General features: G+C 38.0%; 1 protein-coding gene across 4 annotated transcripts; it reads right to left on the bottom strand.

Annotated features, from left to right (window-relative positions):
* Positions 1 to 538: 538 nt before the first annotated feature.
* LOC110987773 (uncharacterized) lies at positions 539 to 20,549 on the bottom strand. Of its 4 annotated transcripts, XM_087140573.1 has the most exons (20): positions 20,274 to 20,549; positions 17,175 to 17,360; positions 15,765 to 15,845; positions 15,110 to 15,221; positions 14,441 to 14,555; positions 13,427 to 13,558; positions 12,932 to 13,127; positions 12,206 to 12,279; positions 11,609 to 11,666; positions 10,943 to 11,041; positions 9,965 to 9,990; positions 9,594 to 9,719; positions 9,096 to 9,207; positions 8,798 to 8,827; positions 7,222 to 7,428; positions 6,313 to 6,491; positions 5,711 to 5,836; positions 4,165 to 4,269; positions 3,211 to 3,336; positions 539 to 2,034 (listed from the first exon to the last, which is right to left on the bottom strand). In XM_087140573.1, the coding sequence occupies exons 1-20, from the start codon at positions 20,320 to 20,322 to the stop codon at positions 1,996 to 1,998; spliced, it is 2,178 nt and encodes a 725-aa protein (XP_086996699.1). In that variant the 5' UTR covers positions 20,323 to 20,549; the 3' UTR covers positions 539 to 1,995. The 4 variants fall into 4 exon arrangements, with proteins under 4 accessions (XP_086996699.1, XP_086996702.1, XP_086996700.1 ...); XM_087140576.1 differs by lacking the exon at positions 3,211 to 3,336; XM_087140574.1 differs by lacking the exon at positions 8,798 to 8,827.
* Positions 20,550 to 20,660: the final 111 nt, after the last annotated feature.

Here is a 20,660-nt window from a genome sequence, read left to right as displayed (position 1 = left end):
TAACTTAAGAGATTTAAGAGAAAAATTTGCAAAAGGACTCGGAAGCAGAACTTGGATGGCGGATTCATTATTAATGCAAATTGGAAACATATCAAATTCAAAATCAGGCGAGTAGAAATAGGTAAACTATTAAATACTGTTCCAAAATTGATAAGGGAACAAAATTTTGTTTTACAATGAGCATACCAAACCCTGGAATATGCATCTTTATCTCCAGCAGATGAACCAAGCACACTTTGAAATGAGAGCTCTCCATGTCACTTCCTTGCAAGAGAGCAATTTCGCGATAAACCCACACGTCTGTTTACAACCCACCACACAAAGCTTCAAGAAGCATTTATTTCAAGCTGGCTTGACAAAGGATGTTTATTGCATTGTCTACAGCTTTCATTTGGGCAGTGTATGTTTTATCCTGAATTTGGGAACTGGCATTTTGCCAAAATGATTACGTTTGCATCAGTAACAAAAACGTAAGCACAGGGACACCATGGTCGGATAAACTTCTCAGCAGTAACATAAATCTAACTCGCAAAAATACTTCTTTTGCAATAATATGAAATTTATTACACATCAACCAAAATGAAATATCAGCCTTATTAATATGTTCATATTAGAAAAGAATCAAAATGTTGATAAAACGGATGTGAAAAATTGGGAGGTAAAAAAGTTACACTGATCTATATCTGAAAATAGTAAAATGTAAGCAAATTAATTTCATAAGGAAAACTGATACACTTGTAAACTTCAGCTTAGATATCATAGGCACATCCATCTGTACAGGTCTGACTCATAGCAATGTCAGCATTCAATTAAAAAAAACAAGCCACTGTAAAGATAACTTGAAAGGGTGCAAGACTAGAGTACCTCCCAGAGGCAATTTCAGTTGCAAATGGATTACTCTGTAAATGTTTACAAAGCGAAGACCTACAGCATCAGACAAAATAAAACGGTAATGGAAGATGTGAAACAAAACTTCAATGTATTTCAAACACTGAACTGAACATGGCTGGCAAGACGACATAAACTTCAACAAAATGTTACAAAAAAGTTACTTTATTCATGCACATAAGCCTCTCAGATATTGCCCCATAGATATCTGCTTTACAAAAATTGAAAAACAAACAAATTTCATGCAAAGACAAAACTTGATGGCATAACTCACCATCAACCACAAATAAATGAAATATTTCCACAAGATATCCTATTTCCCGAAACCTTGCGTTTAAAATTTAGTTATTACAGAAACAAATCTTCAAAGTTCACTCAACGTATACACTGTACAAATGCCCTGAGATTCCAAGAACAGTCAATACTGTGATTTGATTCTTTTAAGTGTATCCATCTTTGATGTTAGATAATTTTCACACAATCATTTGGCAACTGTTACATTATTGTTAGAATTTCTGAGGCATCACATTCTTTACACTTGCCAGTGGATTTTGGACAGTTACAACAATCTTTTAAAATGTTTTCATCATGGTGCTTCGGTGTTATGCTTTTCCAAATGTTTCTTACCATAAAATATAAGTTTTTACATCATCATATATAAATTGCAGTTTACAATAGTAACACATACATGTAAATAACTTTAAAGAGAAAGTAGGCCTCCAAATCAGATCAAGAAACTGTACAAAACCTAAAAATATAGGACTATGACAAATTTAGCATGACACATGATGTGAAAACGTAGCAGGTGCTATGACAAATTTAGCATGACACATGATGTGAAAACGTAGCAGGTGCTATGACAAATTTAGCATGACACATGATGTGAAAACGTAGCAGGTGGGGTAACTTGACAATTTGTAAAGTAAAATAAAATGATAAATGCAACTATATAGCAATACATTTTGTGCATAAAGTAGACATTCAAACTTGTGCAGTTAATGGACGGATAATGCCGACCGGAATTGATGGGATTTTTCCCAAGAATACAATATATTGTTAGAATTCTTTGGTTATGAAGGAAAAACTGACTGGATCTGAGGCGATGAGCTAGAGGGAAGCCCAGGGAGCTCGGACACAATACTCTTCCTGTGTAAAAGAAAAACAGAGATACAAATTCACAAACAATGTTCAGTAATCTACAACAAATTTGAAGTCATACTGTTCGTGAGCTACATGTATTTAACCTCCAGTTTTCGATGTGTTCAATATCATTTGCTGTTTAGCAGGAGCAGCAGGTAACGGACAGTCAGCTGGAATGCCTCAAAGACTGGTTTAATTAATTCACTCTGGATGATTAAGTAAAACCAACATTGTAAGGAATCCAATGTCCAATCTCAGCTGTATATCTTCAGCTATCATTAAATGAATTGTTGATTATGTCACACCAGCAACTGAGTTTGTGAATTTAGACATCTGTCTTACGTTTGTGTTTTCCTTGACAGAGAAAACTCACTGAATTTGATACTTAAGAAAACATACTCTGTTCTTTGCTACAGAATGTGAGCTTTCAATTTCAAAACTGGCAAATCATTCTCTCACTATAAGCTTATTCAAAGAATTTGTCAGCTCAACGGAAAGATACATGCTGGTTTTCATCAGGAAGAGTTGTCCTGCTTGTTATGTACAAAGTTAATTGACAGTGGTAGTTAAATTCAAACTCATGCAGTGAGATTCTTGAAGACTACAAGTCTTCACAACAAAATGACAAATAGTAAGATTTCATAATAGAACCTGAATGGATTATCAAGTGATCACAGTGAAGTTTGGATTGTAAGATATGACAAAATTAGAAATAAAGATATGAATTTCTTTTCAAAATAAGTGTATTAGTGTATGCATTAAGATACCCAACAGTGGATGCCAAAAGTCCAATTCCTCAAAATGTATTGTTGTGTTACATGTTTATCCATAGCTGTCAATTATTATATTCCTCTCTTGACAGCATTCTTATGGTTATTACACATGCAACAAAATTGAGTTTCATGTGGACAATGCAACCAAATTTTAGCCAAGTAAGCAGTTGTCAGTCATGAAATTTCTGTCCTCAAATTCCAACTCAATACAAGATAATCTACATATCAGTGTGTTTTTAATCTGAACAGTGGTAAAGTGACTTCAATGTTCATATAATGTCTGTGCTCATTGTAGTACTTCACTGCAACCAGTGTACTCAATCACTCAAGTTGTAATCTGCTGAGAGGAGGTACTTCAGGTGAATGTTAGGAAAGGAGATGGAAGGTGGGGGGTGCAAGCAATCCCTACCCGGGCCAGGTTCTGCTCAGAGTCTGGCTTAAATCGATTCTCCAGGGCTGTAGTACGAGCCCAGGGTTTCTTGACGAGCTTAGTACCATGAGGTTGGTTCCAGGGTGGTTGTAGGGAAAGGTCATCCTGTTAATAAGCAGCATGTTAGGAAGAAAGCAGCAAAGAAGTAGAGGCAAAGCAAAATACCAAGAAAACAGAATTTGAGATATTATTCATGAGACCTACAGAAAGTTATACTTTCAAAACAGTACTTTATAACTGTGATGACATGCTTGATTGATGGGACAGGGCTGTTTTGGCAGAAATTTATTAAAAATGTAATTAAAAATAATTTAGCTACCATAATGCTCATGCCAAGACTGAAATGTCCAAAGTTTGCAGTGTCTAAGTGGTAAGTAATGACACCAGACATAGCGATGTGAATCAATACTGATTATAAAATTGATAGCCCAGAATAAATAAGGTAAGGAACATAATTGGAGAAGGGTAACTCCACGTAAAGGTGAACACTGATCATCTTGTTACCAATGTCATCATTATTCCAAAACATAAACATGTTCTTAAAACTGATGTTTGGCGAAAAACAGTGAAAACAACATGTAGCATCGTGACCATTGATTTCCACTTGCACTTTAAAACGTAATACTACTGTACTTCTTCAACTTTCAATTTTGGAAAACCTTTTTCTTCATGAATTATGAATAACGATGATGTCAGTAATGGCACAACCACTTTCCACTTTTGCATGAAATTGGGGGGAAAAAATGCATGGCCGCAAAGATTAGAAGCATATAGTTATGCAAAGATGAGGCAGAACTAAAGGTGTAATATAAGGAGGCATTTTGTTTTGACATGTCAGTATGTCATGATAATCTCAACGTAAACCATGATTATGATAGAGTAATGACTAGCATGTCTGATTGTTGAAATACAATGACATATGATCAGCCTTACCTGCTTGCCTTTCTCCGTGTCTAGAGTGTGACGTTTATGGTCAATATCATCAACTGGGGCACCATGCCCTGGACGACCCCACAGACGGTTAAAGTTCTCATGATGCTGTGATCGAAAGATGAAAAACCAATAGATTTACAACCTTTACATTATGGCTGTATAATTGATCTTGCTTATAGCTCAACATCTAGGCTACGAGATTCAGTACATCAAATCTTACTCTTAGACAGTGTTGTATTTGAGTCCATCACAAGTCCCTGTAACTCCAGATCAAGTCCATCATAACTCATTCTGTCTTAACCATATGCTGCCGTGGAGCCCGTTTTCGGGCACATAGGCTTTATACACAAAACCGGGGAGCCTGAAACCGGACAAAAAAGCTGGGCCTTGTAACAAAAGACTGTGCTCAGCACAAAAGACCGAGCTGCTGGGAATTGCCAACATTTTTTTCAGTTGTCAGTAGCGGAGGAAATCCGTCCTTATTTTGAGAGATTATACACCACTGTTTGTGGAATTCAGCATGAGCGGATTACCACCGGGGACAAAAGCTCTCCAGTGCTCCAGCAATGAGCGATACAATACCGCTGCACGCTAATCTGGCTCCTATTGAAAAGACACCAGAAGCACACTGTGCCAGTTTTGGAAACAAAAGAAAGTTACATAACAATGCACAATCTAGGCTCTTTTTTACAAGGCGGCAGGCCTGGCTGAAATACTCCGGGTCAATAGATGTTGTCTGTCAGATTAGAGTACATATAGTCACCAGACAGTTATTCATGTGGGTGTAAACGTCCAGTAAATGAAGCGATGAATTTTTGAAGAATTTTGAAAATGGAAAATCTTGAAACTCTCCCGGTTTTACGTCATGCAACTTCAAATTCCACCTGGCAGCAAGTGGTAAAGCCAGTTCACAAGCTTTTCAAATTAGCTGGGACAAAAGTAATTGTTTGTCATTGTTTACCGTTACTTAAGACTGGCATTGTGAGGGGACTTGTGAAAGGACTTGTGAAAGGGTTGTGATGGACTCGAATACACCACTGCTCTTTGACAAGCAGATACTTGCCTACAAATATAAATGGCTGCTGACCAATGAGGTCTTGACATTGGCAGCAGATTGGCTCAGTGACAGTCTAACTTCTCTTTTCTCATCACAACAGGAGGATGTTGCCACAAAGCCTTTATGGCAAGTACACTTGTTTTTTAAAGGCTCCTTCTCTCTTTGAAATCATCTCCATAGTGCACTGTCGCACTTTGAAATACAATCCATAACAATTCATAACAGTAAAGTTGAGCAAATTGATCTGCAAGGTGGTTCTCTACTTTGGATGCAAATTCTGAAGCCTCTTCAAAACATCTGATACAATGCCCACTTGTCTTGAATACTAAATAACTAAGGACTTTTATTTGGACTATATTGGACCATTCAAAAGTTTCAGCATTTTGCCCAAAAATGTGCCACTCTCTTTTAAACGTCTTAAAAAATTATGCAGAAAACTTTTGAAATTGTTCCTAAGTAAGAGTTGATCCTATCAAGTGTGATGCTTACATGTGCTGAGAGATCTCTAGACTCTTGTTTCTTAGCCTGATGAGCCTGGTATCTCTCTTGAGCTTGACGTTCCAAGTCACTCTGATATTCCAATTGATTACCAATCGGTCGACGGATATCCATTCTCTGTTCAAGTTACAAAGCAGAATCTTCTTAAGAAAGAATACTTTGACTGAAAGGAATTGAACCTGGAATCTTGTAACTGCTGCTCAAGAGCTCACTGCCACCCACGGCATGTGTGTTCCTACACTGAATACCCTTCATGACAATACATATGTTTTACTGTCATTATTTAAGCCAAGACAACTGAAATGGGATGACAGGTATCCAATCAGGTGAGTTTCAGTCACTTAACCAAAACAGGGCCACAATTTGATTCAGGGTCAACAAATTAACACAAACAAAGGAGTGATTCTCTACATTTGTCCCAGGCAATTGTTATTTATTGGAAACAGATAGGACTAGTTAGTACATAGAGAAAAACTATGTCAAGATGACCCAAACGTTTGATCGCTTTTCTCTGAAAATATTCCTGGCTGGTTCACAAATTCATGCGCATCCAACTTCTAGGATTGCAAGCCATGCCAGCCATTATTACTTACTTGAGCAGTAACATCAGATGTCTGTTTGTAATGTACTGGCAGTATGGCTCTTGTCACTGGATCTCTCTTGGGATAACCAATCTCCTTAGTGCGTATCCAATCAGCAACTTCTGTGGCAGGTTTACGGATCTCCTCCGTCTCTATATCACGCTGATGATGCTGGTCTTCAATCTCTTTCTCTGTTGGTGACAAAAAGAAAATCATTGAACACCCTTTTCCAAAAGTACTAAGCATTCTATATTTAAATGCAAAAAGTAATTTTTCTCAAGCACGATTAACACACATTGAAATAATGATAATGAGCTTACTCTTATAGGATAAAATGATAACTACACATGAACTATGCTCTTGCACATACAATACTTACCTTTTACATAGTAGCTTAAATTTTTTCATGAGCAATTTAAAATTGTACCAGCTAAAAGTGGGCAGCAAATTTGCTCAAAGGAAACTTTTCAAATATACATTCCATCACAAAATAACTTAATTAGCTAGTTGAAATTGAGGATTCCAAACCACATTTTGCGCCAATTAAAGATAGAACTGCTGTAGGCATTTCTGGGCACAAAATGTATTTACTGTAAAACTACATGTGCATCAATGCCATTTTGTTACGGCAATATTGGACCAATTTATCACAACTCTGCAATAGCCCCGGGCCGCTTGGTTGTTTCTCATGCAAAGCGCAAAGACTTTCAACCAGCATGGGGTTCAGGGCCCACTAGAATAAGAAATTTGGGCCAATACTCATTTATATATCCTGAAGAGAATCTTTGCTCATGAACTGTCTTTCTAAGACTGGTGATCATTCATGGGGAATTCCCTTGTTAGCAAAGGCAATTAGTTGGCCCTGACCCAGTCACACATACATGTGAAGCCCCTCCCCCATAAGAGCAACTACAGACTTACTTAGTTGGTTAAGATATTCTTTCTTGGCCATCTGTTCCTCAGGTTTTGGTGGTTTAAGGCCCATCTTATCTTGTTCAGCTTTGCCTCGATTCATGGCAATGATGTTACCTCCTTCATCAATGATGGGGGCACCATTTCCTGGTCTGCCCCATGGATTGTATTCCCCTGGTTGCCGGGGTACATCTGAAGGGTCACGAGCCAGAGGCTCTGGGTGGACATAAGGAGGGGGGGGGAGAATAATGGATTAGTGAACAATCAAGTACAAGAAGTAATACTCTAATAAAGGGTGAAGTATAGCAAACTCCATCTCCAAAGAAAATTCTTGTATTAAATTCCCAACAAATGTCTGGTTTGTCCCTCACTAGCACTCTTGTAAATCTGTGGAACAAGCATATTTTTATCATTGGGATTCCTGTCCATTTGTGCAATGCGACTACACAATGCAATTCATTATAGGTACACCCACCATGATCACATGAACACATAACATCTGCAAAAAAAGCAGGCCACATCTGAATTTTGTCTAGAGCACGGATTAGATCTTTACCACGTTAGTCTGGCCCATTTCAGACAGGAACCCATGAAACATCTTTTAGTGTTTTTAATTTAACTTGTCAATATGAAACCTCAACTTTGAACAACAAAGAAAAAAAACACGGGAAGAACCTTCTGGGTCCAGTTATTTGGAACTGTTTCCAACAGAAAATCGGTAAACATAAAATTATTGTTAAGCTAACTTGCCAAAGCTCCATGCAATGCCTACTGTTTAATTCTCAGCCAAATCAAGCTTAGCAAATGATGAATACCAAAGAGTGACGTCATTTCAAACCACGAAGTGCAGTGCAAATGAAAGGAATAGGTGCATATGTTGGTTCACACACTGGTTCTGACACTGATGTCTTTTACACTCATAAGAGTGCGCATGATGTATTCACTTCAATACTGTATATTGGAGTAGCACGTTTTACTTTGTCTCAGCTCTGTGAAATAATGGACCTCAGACATTAAGTTGCAGTGAGTAAACACAGTGAGTAAAAATAATTTACATAGAGTAATTAGCACACCGAGACTGTTCACATCAGTACCTGCTGAAATGAAAATGTGATTTGGAAAACAATGAAAATTTACCATAAACTGTGGATCAGTAGAGAACTATGACATATCCATGTTAGTATTTGCAGAAGTCACACTTACTCAATCAACCATTTGACACATGCTCAGAAAATTATGACAAAGCTTTGTCTATTGAAATGATTCGGAAATCTGCCAGTAGTGGTTTACTACAAAGCAGATGTCAATCAGCATATGCAGACACACAAACACTGAATATGACAAACATAGTCAGCATTATTATCGGACATAGTGAACATGCATGAACAAAAGAAGACACATTGTTACTAGGCAACAGCATCATATGCAAATGACAAAGAACACACTTGACAAATACATAATGTTGGTTTGAAGACAGGTGCAGCTGTTATTAGTATTAAAGTACAGAGAACGGTGCCAAAAAGGGATGGAAAGCTGTGAAGATGATATGGAAACACTGCATGCAAAGTGATTGAAGTTGGGATACCTGCATGCCGATGGGAATCTCTCAATGGTCCTGTTAAGATCAAATATTGAAACACACTCAATAGCCTGAAACAACTGTGTTACACCAACATCCAATGCAGTACATTTGCTGTACTTTAGTGGTCATTGGTTCTTGATGGCACTTGTTCTCAAGCTGTCTGCCCCAACGCTGAACATAAATCCATTTTGTAACTTGATATCATTTAGCTTGATGTTCTATTTAACAAAAGCTGCCTTTACAACGGTCTTATTAAATGCTGCAATCAATTGTCTCTGCTCTGACGGGTTGGATACATTACCTCCAGAGTTTTGGTCATGGACAAGGGTCTGCGGTAACCTGGTCATCTTTTCTCCTTTAGCATCCACTCTGTGTCCCCCGCCTCCAATAGGGTTTGTCTCCAAGGAAACACCCTGTCATACAAACAAACAACAGCAATAGTATTAGGTTATCCTCTGACTTTCAATGGTCAGGTTAGTCTATTGCTCAAGTTTCATGAAAAGATACCGGTAGATTGTATCACATTGGATAAGGTCAGTCCACTCCAGGCAGCTCAGAGCTTCAACATCCACAAAAACTTCTCTTGTAGTCAAGAAAGCAGGGTTTTTTCAAGTAAACATTTCTTCCAACAATTTTCATACCTTTTTAATCTTTTAAAAAATTCCCCAAACCAAAAAAAAGGTGACCAATAATTGGTCACCTTTTTGGGGGGTTTATTATACTTCAACACAACAATTTTTTTTCTCACTCCAACTCACAAAATGGAATAGTAAAAGCTGCATTACTCCTTTGTCTTTACCTTAACGTTAGGATCCACAAATTCAGGCACATTATTCCCGTCTGTCCATTTGTATCGTCTGACATTGCCAGCTTCATCTCTCTCTGGCACTCCGCTCCCTTTACCCCATGGGTTATAGCCTTCAACCTAAAGGGCCAAAACATTACAACACAATAAGTAGTACGAGCTTGCATTAAAGAAATGGTAGTCACCTGCAGTGAAGATTTAACAGTTTTGATCAGTCAATGTACGTTATATCAAACTATAGGTCTTCTGCACTTTAGAAGTTCATGTAGTATAGAAATTACAACAGTTTGATTAACAAAAAGAAAAAGAAATGACAGACTCATGATGAAACCATTCACACTGATAACTAGACAAATGAAACTTACATCTGTTGGCTTTCCAGTCCCAGAACCTATCAGTAGCAGGACAATAACAAACAAAAAGTGTTGGCTTTTATCATTTGATGTTAATTACAAATACAGTCAACTCTCAGTATAATAAATGTGCAGGGACCAGATGAATTTTGTTATAATAAGAACTTTGTTACAAAAGAAGTGGGAAAAGCAAAGAAAAACACAAGAATTCAAGAAATTGGGATTCAGTTTGTTTACAACAGTGGTGTGTTAAACACTTTTCTTCGTATCGAGATTTGACAGCATTTCCACGGTGGAGTTTCATACAGAAATCCAATCAAAATGTAATTAGAGAAGGAAATTACAATGGCTGTACACAGTACACCAGTACATTCTGTACATCTTACAAAATACTCCATCTATAGATTGATTAATTTTCACAACTATTGTAATATCCATCAAGTATTAAAGATAAGCCATATCTAAGTAAACACACTAGGCTAGTAGTTTACATCCCTTGTAAGCACTCACCTTCACTAAGTCGTCGTTTAGTAGTTCACATCCCTTGTAAGCACTCACCTTCACTAAGTTGTCATTTAGTAGTTCACATCCCTTGTAAGCACTCACCTCCACTAAGTTGTCGTTTAGTAGTTCACATCCCTTGTAAGCACTCACCTCCACTAAGTTGTCGTTTAGTAGTTCACATCCCTTGTAAGCACTCACCTCCACTAAGTTGTCGTTTAGTAGTTCACATCCCTTGTAAGCACTCACCTCCACTAAGTCGTCGTTTAGTAGTTCACATCCCTTGTAAGCACTCACCTTCACTAAGTCGTCGTTTAGTAGTTTACATCCCTTGTAAGCACTCACCTCCACTAAGTCGTCGTTTAGCAGTTAACATCCCTTGTAAGCACTCACCTCCACTAAGTCGTCATTTAGCAGTTCACATCCCTTGTAAGCACTCACCTTCACTAAGTCGTCGTTTAGCAGTTAACATCCCTTGTAAGCACTCACCTTCACTAAGTCGTCGTTTACGTTCTTGTTTCTGTTCAACTTCTCTTAATTCATAGCTATCCTTCACCAGAGTACGTTGTCGTCCAGCCAAGGCTCTTCCTGTCATAACAACAAACAGCCAATAAAATTTTCGCTCATAAACCCTGACTTTTTGGCTTTGAGTTGCTACACTTTCCTTGAGAAATACACAAGACAATCAGCCCAGTTTATTCCTCCAAAGAGCCTGGAAGACGGTCAAAAGCTACAATAATGATTACGAGCACAAGACAGGTGCTATTACGGTTTTTCACTTAGGAGATATTCATATGAGTCCCTAGGAGTGTTCCATTAAAAAAAAACATTGGCCATCCTCAGTTTGCATTATTCTGGGAGCATCTTGAAACAGGAAACATGTTCACCTGAACAAAACATTTTTCCCCAAGCTTTCAACAAAAAATATGCCTCGGACATTTCCGAAACCAAATGCTAACTTTCACATTTTCTCCATCAGAGGGTGAAGGAAGGCCAGCACCATGTTCTTAGGACCCTTTTTGTTCAGAAATTTTGGACTAGATTGGGGTCTTTGTCGTGTGCCCACAACATTCAGGGTCCCTACACCAACCCTCAGTTACACCTGAGTGTAATATCACACAGTTTCAAGTGAACCTGTCTGCAGAATCTTCTCACCTGAATCTGTTTTAATTGGTGCACCTCCACCTGACTTGCCATAAGGATCATACTTCCACTGTACATATCAAAGATTCCAATAGAAACAATCATCCACTTTACATATCAAAGATTCCAATAGAAACAATCATTGTACAACAACATAGGCTTTCTACAGATATGTCTTAGGCTGAGTGGGACCTTACGTCCACTCTCAAATAAACAAAAATCTGTTTTAATTGGCGCACTTCCACCTGGCTTGCCATAAGGATCATACTTCCACTGTACATATCAAAGATTCCAACAGGAACAATCATCCACTTTACATATCAAAGATTCCAACAGAAACAATTATTGTAAAACAAAGACTTTCTACAGCTACTTGAAGAGATGAACAACATACTGTATGAACTCTTTCCAATGTTTCTGAAAATTCTAATGCATTGGGTTAAGATCATACTGCAATGATAATGGCTAACATTACTATTACATTAGTTAGAGTTTTGCTATTGCACCCAACTTTGCAATGCTGTGCTCTATCTGAAAAGTGGATGAGGTGAAGCACTGCTATCAAAAAATTACTTTTGAGTACAAATGCCAAGATTTCCACTTTTTTACCGTATTTTTTTCCTCTTCAAGTTCTCTGTGCTTCTCAATTTCTCTCCGAGTTCTTTGTTCCAGCGCTAAATTCCCTGTGAACAGAAGTGATATGCACACATCAGAAATATTTCTTAAAATGTGTTTCTGTATGGAATTTGCCCATCATAGACTATTCTAAGAAAAGATATCAGGGAAAGCTATTGACATGACCCTCTAATCAACTGAGCTAGCTAACCTAATACAGTCTGACCTACATTGTGTAAAAGCTAGTGGTTTTCTCCGCTATATTACCTGTCAATGCGTTTGTTTCACTGAAAAGAATTATGACAAGTTTTGACAAAGAGTAGGGCCCCATTTCACAGCGTTGCTTAGCAGCTAATTCTGTGCTAACAGCTATTTTACAGAGACTGCTAAGTAGTAAGGCTTACCTTAACCCCAAAAGAAAGAGTTGTCTACATGTACATGTAAATAGAAATCTCCATTCATGTATACTTGTTAGCTCTTACAGCACTTTGAAATTGGGCCCAACTTGTCAATGACTTCAAACCCCTCGGTTTATGAAGATGTAGAGAAAAACATCTAGACCAATAATTTTGTGAGAAAAATCTAACAAAACCTAAATTCCAAACTCCAGGTATTTGTAGAAAGTGATGAAATCACTGGATTTAGCGGTCCATGAATATCCAATCTATTATACCTAACATAAAGACAACAATGTTGTTGCAATCTCACTCTGTTTCTCACCTAAGTCATTGATGTATTCTTCTCCTTTCCTACGAGGCTGCGTATACCGTAGTTTATTATGGACATTCTGTTGCATGTTCTTCATACCATGTTGGAAGCGAATGTCATGATTGGCTCGGAAGCTTGTCTTTAGTGAACCAGAGTCAGTCCTCAAAGGAGCACCGTGACCTTGCTGGCCAAAGGCTGGATACTGTAGCTATCAAGACAACCCAACAATGATTCTTCAGTTCAATGATTAATCACATCTACATATGTTCCCTTATGAACAACACTTTTGGGGGAATTTACATACAGGTAGATGATGACACTTTCCAACCACTCTCAAAAATAGGGTGCCTGGGCAATACAAGGGAAACAAGAAATCTTGCAAACAATTCTTGACTTGTCTCCGCAAAAGAAGTTGAGAAGCTTCAAGTAAATCAGTGATTGGGTTCAACAACTACTTCATAACTTTAACAGGTGCACTTTTTGAATGAACGTAACGTATTTCCTTACCAGAAGTTCTCCTTTATTTCCAAGGACAGAATCTTCCATATTCCTAGTTCTTCGGAAATTCAGTTCTGAGTTGGTAGGAGCACCTCCTCCAGGTCTTCCCCAAGGTCTGTAATCTTTCAACATCTGAAGATCCTGACAGTCATTAGAGGGAAAGATTTAGATTATAATTTGCATCCTTTTCCCGTGACACATCCAAGAACAGAGGCTGGTGGGGAGGTTTTGTACAAAATGACAGATGTTGGTAGAGCCTACTCCGCACATCCCCCATCACGCAAGCATTAACCCTGTGGGTGTACATGGCCATCATGAGTTCCCATTAAATTTAAGAGACATTTCTACCTGCTACCAGTACATAAAAACATGCCATCCCTGCTTCCTACACTGATAAGAATGAATCTAATTTCAGTGATTCTGAACAGGGTTGAATACGGTACATGCACTATTTACAAGTAACACACTGCCCTTTGTTGGCAAAGGAAAAGGGCTGAGTTGATTGTTTAAATTGGGTGCCTAGCACTGACCCCTAAGTAAAGACTGTACCCACACTGGGTGCGCATACATGCATGCATGTCACCCGCCCACATCACTGTGATTGAGAAGCACACACTCTTGTCAGCCTAAAGTTGATCACAAATCAAATCACCAGGCCACGATTACATGTAAATCCAATTACTGGTAGTAGGCCAAAGGAGACATGAAAACAATGCAGAGAGACTACATGTTCTTGTACCGTTACCCTTTGGCACAATTCATAAGATTAAACATACTGTCTTGAAACCTGACTTCTAATGATGCACTGATTCTGAACACAAGATTTATGTAATAGAACATGTCATGCTTCCTTTTGATGTCTGAAACATAATGGCTGGACTAGCAACAGACTCGCTAAGATCAACCACCCTTCTATTTTATGCTTTCAGTAAATACAAATTCCCTTCTTTCATCTTCACAATTATACACAGAATCACAAAGCCCTAAAAGCAGGTGTGAAATACCAATTATGTGGATGCTAACCTTTCGCTTTTCTTCTTGAACTTGTTGGTAGGTCATTTCTTTCCACTGTTTTGACTGGGAAATGTCCCAATCAGCTTCTCGCTTCTGCCTCACTCTCTTTTTTTCCTCGGCTGACCTGAAGATGGAAAAAACAAGCATGAGGCTTAACTCACCAGTCTTTAACAGACATATTATCTTGTGAGAGCCCCCCAAAGCAGGCTTAATTAGTGTACAACCAATCACAAACAACCTTCCATTCCTCAGGCATCTTTATGGTAAATGTGTACATAACTGATGTCCAACATGCACGCAGAAGTCCCATATTCCCCATGTCCACTTATCAATTGTTTTAATGGCTGAAGCGTTTCAATTTTTAAACAATGGGCCTGATCAAGATAGACCAAGAAAGGGTGCTATTTTCTTAGCAATGGATTGAGGCTCCCTTGGTCAGAACTGAAATTTGCTCGTTCACAAACAACTAGGAAATGTATGCACCACAGCTGCATCACTACCAACAAAATGAACAGTCCCGACGAACATAGCTCTTTTCAACTGATGAGGGGGTGCTTCTGCTTGAGGCTTATTGGCAGGAAGAAAGATGCTGAGATTCTGGTACCAGTACACTTCTAAGGAATCTATCTTAACTCAGAGCATATTGCCTAAGAAACTCTGATTCAACATGCAACTCACGTTCTGTCTTCAAGCAGAAAGACTGTTTTCCTCGGTGTTGGTGCTGATCGATTTAAAGGCAAACCATCTGAACCATACTGAATTCCATTGTTTGCTTTCTCCACTGGTTGCCCTGGAAACCAAACAAGTAGCATATTAATATGACAAAATTCTCCAATAGTCAATTTGTTGAGGCCAAATTTTGTGATACTTTGAAGATGCATTTTCTCCAAGGCAAAGTCTTTTGTGGGTGATTCCAAAAATTAGGGGTCTGTATTTTTTCGTGTCCCTGTTACATCTGACAAGTAATTTTGTAAGTTCAGAACACATTTTCTAATTTCTGAGAGTGATGAATTAATGCAAATTACTTGCCAAACATATAATAATAGTTTGAAATCAATCACGGTGGTATGTATTTCCATGCCAAATAACAAAGGTCAGGTTTAACAGGGACATGAGAATGTCACACTTTTGGACCCCTAATTTCTGGATTACCCTCGTAGCAATAAAATTACATGTCTACAACTTCTACATGTATCAGTCTACCTTCATTTCTAAAATAATTTGAAAATTACATGTAGGAACTGGCTGTATATCGAGAATTCAACCCAAGGAGATCACATTATCAGGGTGTATTTTGGGGGCCCCCACAATTCCCTGATATCATGTGACCTACTCTCATTGGTTCGTTCATCTTCAGTATCAGTTAACTTTGTAGGGTGTGTTGGGATTTCAGCACGTAGCCCCGGCGGTAATCCTAATATTGGAGAGAACATTAAGTTAGTCACCAACAAACAGGTGCATAAGACAATGCACAAGTTGAACCAACAATGACAAAGTTATGAAGAGTGCAACTGACAAAACCTGATATCCTTTACAATGTACATGTACAGTAGTTAGTCATGTGCTGGGTGTTAGCCCAGAAATATTCACTTGGACAACATGCAAGTATAAATGTCTGACATGACGCAGAAAGAAACTGAATTGGTTTATTAAATAAGTAATCTTGAACAACTTCATACCACTTCTAATTTCAATGTTTGAAGGAAAAAGTGAACTACATTTTAACATCTTACAGTACATGTACTTCAAACTCAAGAGACAAGACAAATGCAGTGAAAGGTAATAGGAACATCAATGTCTTTTACATGATGTTTTAATGACAATGTCAAAATATGGTGGACAAGCAACTACTGATGGAACATACATGTAGAATGTCAAAATATGGTAGACAAGCTACTACTGATGGAACATGGAATGTCAAAATATAGTGAACAAGCTACTACCGATGGAACATGGAATGTCAAAATATAGTAGACAAGCTACTACCGATGGAACATGGAATGTCAAAATATGGTAGACAAGCTACTACTGATGGAACATAGAATGTCAAAATATGGTAGACAAGCAACTACTGATGGAACATAGAATGTCAAAATATGGTAGACAAGCAACTACTGATGGAACATGGAATGTCAAAATATAGTGGACAAGCTACTACTGATGGAACATGGAATGTCAAAATATAGTAGCCAAGCTACTACTGATGGAACATGGAATGTCAAAATATAGTAGCCAAGCTACTACTGATGGAACATGGAATGTCAAAATATACATGTAGTAGACAAGCTACTACCGATGGAACATGGAATGTCAAAATATGGTAGACAAGCTACTACTGATGGAACATAGAATGTTAAAATATGGTAGACAAGCTACTACTGATGGAACATGGAATGTCAAAATATGGTAGACAAGCTACTACTGATGGAACATGGAATGTCAAAATATAGTAGACAAGCTACTACCGATGGAACATGGAATGTCAAAATATGGTAGACAAGCAATTACTGATGGAACATGCAGGGCTACACAATAACTTTGTGAGCAATACAAAAGTATGAAAAGTCACTGACCACACATATTAGATCATTTGTCAGCCACACAAGCACACATTTGTGATTTCAAATAAAAATCTGTGATTTCAAACAAAAACATGTTGCAACAGCAAAAGTTCAGGGGAAATAAACTTGAAAGTACGGCCTGGACAATTTGCATGATTCTTAATATTTGCATATTAATGTACCTTTAACAAAGTGCTGATTCTTCCGAAAGTTGTCAAATGGCTGACTGTTATAATCTATAAATCCTGTGATGGGTTTGCGGACGTCAGAGAAATGTCCAGCTGGGAAACCCTGGAATCGATGCTGTTGGTTAGTGGGTGGTTGGGTTCCATCTAGGACTCCAAGCTGAGGCATGTCTGTAGGAGTTACTGGCAAACGGAAAGGAAAAACTTTTTTGTGAACAAAACTTGAGAACTGCCATAGCTGCTTACAGACAGTCTCCCTATTTCACAACATGCAACTTGACTGTGCATTAACATTTGATAATGCCTGCTGCATAAATCAAGTGCTGGCCCCGGATACGAGACGGATTGGTCAAGAGTCTGTGTGCATGTGGTTTGCCACACACACGCACACCAAGTCCATATAAGGAGATTCTCTTGGACAACTATAAAATAAAATGGACGGGGGGTGTTCAGGAAAATGAACATTTAAGACTGGCTCAGAAGGCTGAATGCTGATAATGCCCGAGCCACAGTTGCGTCCATTTTCCTGAGCAGCTCTTCAATGCATGTTTAAGATGGGCCAAGAACATATTCATTCCCTTCGTAATAAGTGAGTCGTAAATATGGATGCAATGTAATCAGGTCTTTTAAATGTGTGTATGTTGTCTGATTTGCTTTCACTGGAACAATGTAATATTATATGACGAACCATTAATTAAAATACAAATTACCACCTCCCACTATCACTGAAATATCAACAAATGAGGCCATGTAAACGTAGTTTTTTCCATGTATAACTTTTGCACACGTACAGAAGGCACTAAAGTGTTCGATTTGTTCAAGCGCTGGTTAATGTATTTATTGATCACTACGACAACCTAGAATAAATTGAACCAGGCTAAAAGTATCTTCACACAATAACCCTACTTGGCGTTTGTGTTTCAAATCAATACAAGGTCTGTTGACAAGCTACAGTACAAATGTCTTGTATGGGATGACAGATAAAGGCAAGAAAGACTTCCTAGTCATCCGCTTGAGCTTCCACTCAAGGAATCATTGCTAACTGGATTCAATAAATCTGAAAATTTCATTATCATTGTAATTATCTCATGATCCTTTCCACATGTCTGTAGCACTAGGGGAAATACACTGGATTGAGGGGAACCATAAATCAGGCTATTTTAGCACAAAGGTAAAAAGGTTACCATATATGCATGCACACACGTACTGGTACGCCCATATCAAACAGATACCTACTGTACATGTACATGCAGTACTAAGCTACATTACGTGTACTTGTAAATTATCTTATAATGTACACTTTGGCTGAGTCAATTCGAATAATTCACTATTTGAATACTCAATCTTCAATCTGATCTAATATCCAAATATTCGGTCGTACAGACCAGCAGATTGTTGATGAACAAACCATATACATGTACTTGTACAAAATCAGTTGCAATAACACACACAATTGTACATTATAATCACTATAATAGCTTCTCAAGTCTAGGAGTATCTCCAGCAACGATTTCAAAAGATTTAGAGACAAACAATACTTCTTGTCCTTTGAAATTTTTTAATGAATAATCTACTTTTTGGACCGTAAGATTTTTGTCGCTTTTCATGTGAATCTGCTTGAAACAAGCCTCCACAGTGCAATTTTTCTCATTTAAAACAAAAGAAATTCTCCTCCGTTTTCATGAATTTTGCATTTGAATATTTGAATTTGGAAAACTATTCGAATATCCCCATATTCGGCAAAGTCCTACCTCAAACCAGGCAACCTGCATTTTTTTATGAAACCAGCCAACACTTTCCACAAAATATACTGAGTAGCTATTTTTTATAAATAATTTTTATCCTCTTTGTCAACACCATGCATTCATGTTTCTACAGATTTCTACCTTCAGAACCTGTTACTGTTACTCTAACGTCTTTCATAATTTCAAAATATTTAGAACTTCTGATGGTTGAAAAAATGTCCTTGAACTATCATCTCCCAGTGATTCCTACAACACCTCTCATAAAATCACAACGAGTACAGGGACCTGTATCCATGTAACTCCCACAATAATAATGAACTTTGTATTGAAGCAACTCACTAGAATCCACTTCTGTAATATAAAAGGCCCAAGTCCACTTTCATAATGTGACGGTGGTTGGCAATCACAAAAAAATAATTGTCCTAGTCACATTTAATTAATAAATAAAACTGGTTGATGATGAGTGCATCAGTACCGAATCATGCTCTCCCACCAGTTCTATTTCTTGTCCAATTTGTACTGTAAGTTTATGATTCTTGATAGTTCTCTAAAGGGAGGTAAACTGATTAGGGAAATTGTCATTGAATGATTTACACCACAAGCTCTTAGGGATCTCTGAGAACTCAATAATGCAATGTACTGGTACATATATGCAGTTTACTCAACACAGAGACAGGTTTCTCTTTTCATGGAGGTACATGTACATGTATAATTTCTATAAAATTCTGTTTCATAATTATTTTTCAATAGTCCAGTATCTACTTGTACATGTACAAACACCAGCAATCAATCAAAGTGTAATTTCTTGTGAGTCAATGGTGAACTGTATTACAGATAATCCATGAAGCTATTAGTTAGACTTCAGGCAGGCTAATGAAATGCTAACTAATTTAAAGGGCAAAGGAAAATTTGTGACATGGTAAATTAGTGATGATATGATCTTCATTGTTAAAAAAATGTGAGGCTGTTTGAAATATTTCATAGTTGCTGCCAGGAATAGCCAGCAGGTTACATCATAGATTTATCATTCACAGGTTTACAGAAACCATTCCAGTTATTTTGATGAAAAAGAACTAAAAGAACTATAGTACTCGGGCTGTAGGCCTATACGAGACTGGACTGAAAAACTAAGTGAATAATACAGTAAACGACTTGGTTTTTCCCCTCCTAAATTTAACTTTTCTGGACATGTTTTTGCTTTCTGAAGGCTAATTAGTCACTGCAGGGAATCATTACTTGCGTCCGTATATGGAAACAAACTAGGTGAGAAGAGGCTGAAGTGGAACTGGAAGGCCTCAACTCAAGCTCAAGTCTGTCATTTTGTCAACAACTAGCAAAAATGCCTACTTACTGTCGTGTTCCAACTTGAGAGATCCACTGTTTGCCATCTCAGGAATCATCAGTCGTACGTTCTTGGTTCACATAAAACTTTCTCCCTATCTGCCTGTGTTATTAGAGTTTTAGTTTACTTTTCTATTGGCTGTCATCACCCACAGTTAGCTGCCATACTTAGCGGATTATGTCGGTTCCTTACACCTTGCAATGTTTGCGCAACTTGTATGGTATCTCTGGGCGCGTGGCTCATTCACTACTGCATGCATTAGCGTTGCTAGGCAGACCACAGGTGGCCGACCCATGCCCAGCAGCCAACGCATGCTTGCGGCGTATGTCTACCTGCGACGGCTAGTTACTGCACATTTTAGATTACATAATAGAACAGTCGTAGAAACGAAAACGT

The sequence above is a fragment of the Acanthaster planci genome, linkage group LG08, assembly GCF_054643075.1.
Source record: "Acanthaster planci isolate LZ-2023a linkage group LG08, COTS_SCS, whole genome shotgun sequence".
NCBI classification, from domain to species: domain Eukaryota; kingdom Metazoa; phylum Echinodermata; class Asteroidea; order Valvatida; family Acanthasteridae; genus Acanthaster; species Acanthaster planci.
The sequence above is the reverse complement of the archived record's forward strand: the minus strand, read 5'-3'. Positions and strand labels throughout refer to the sequence as shown.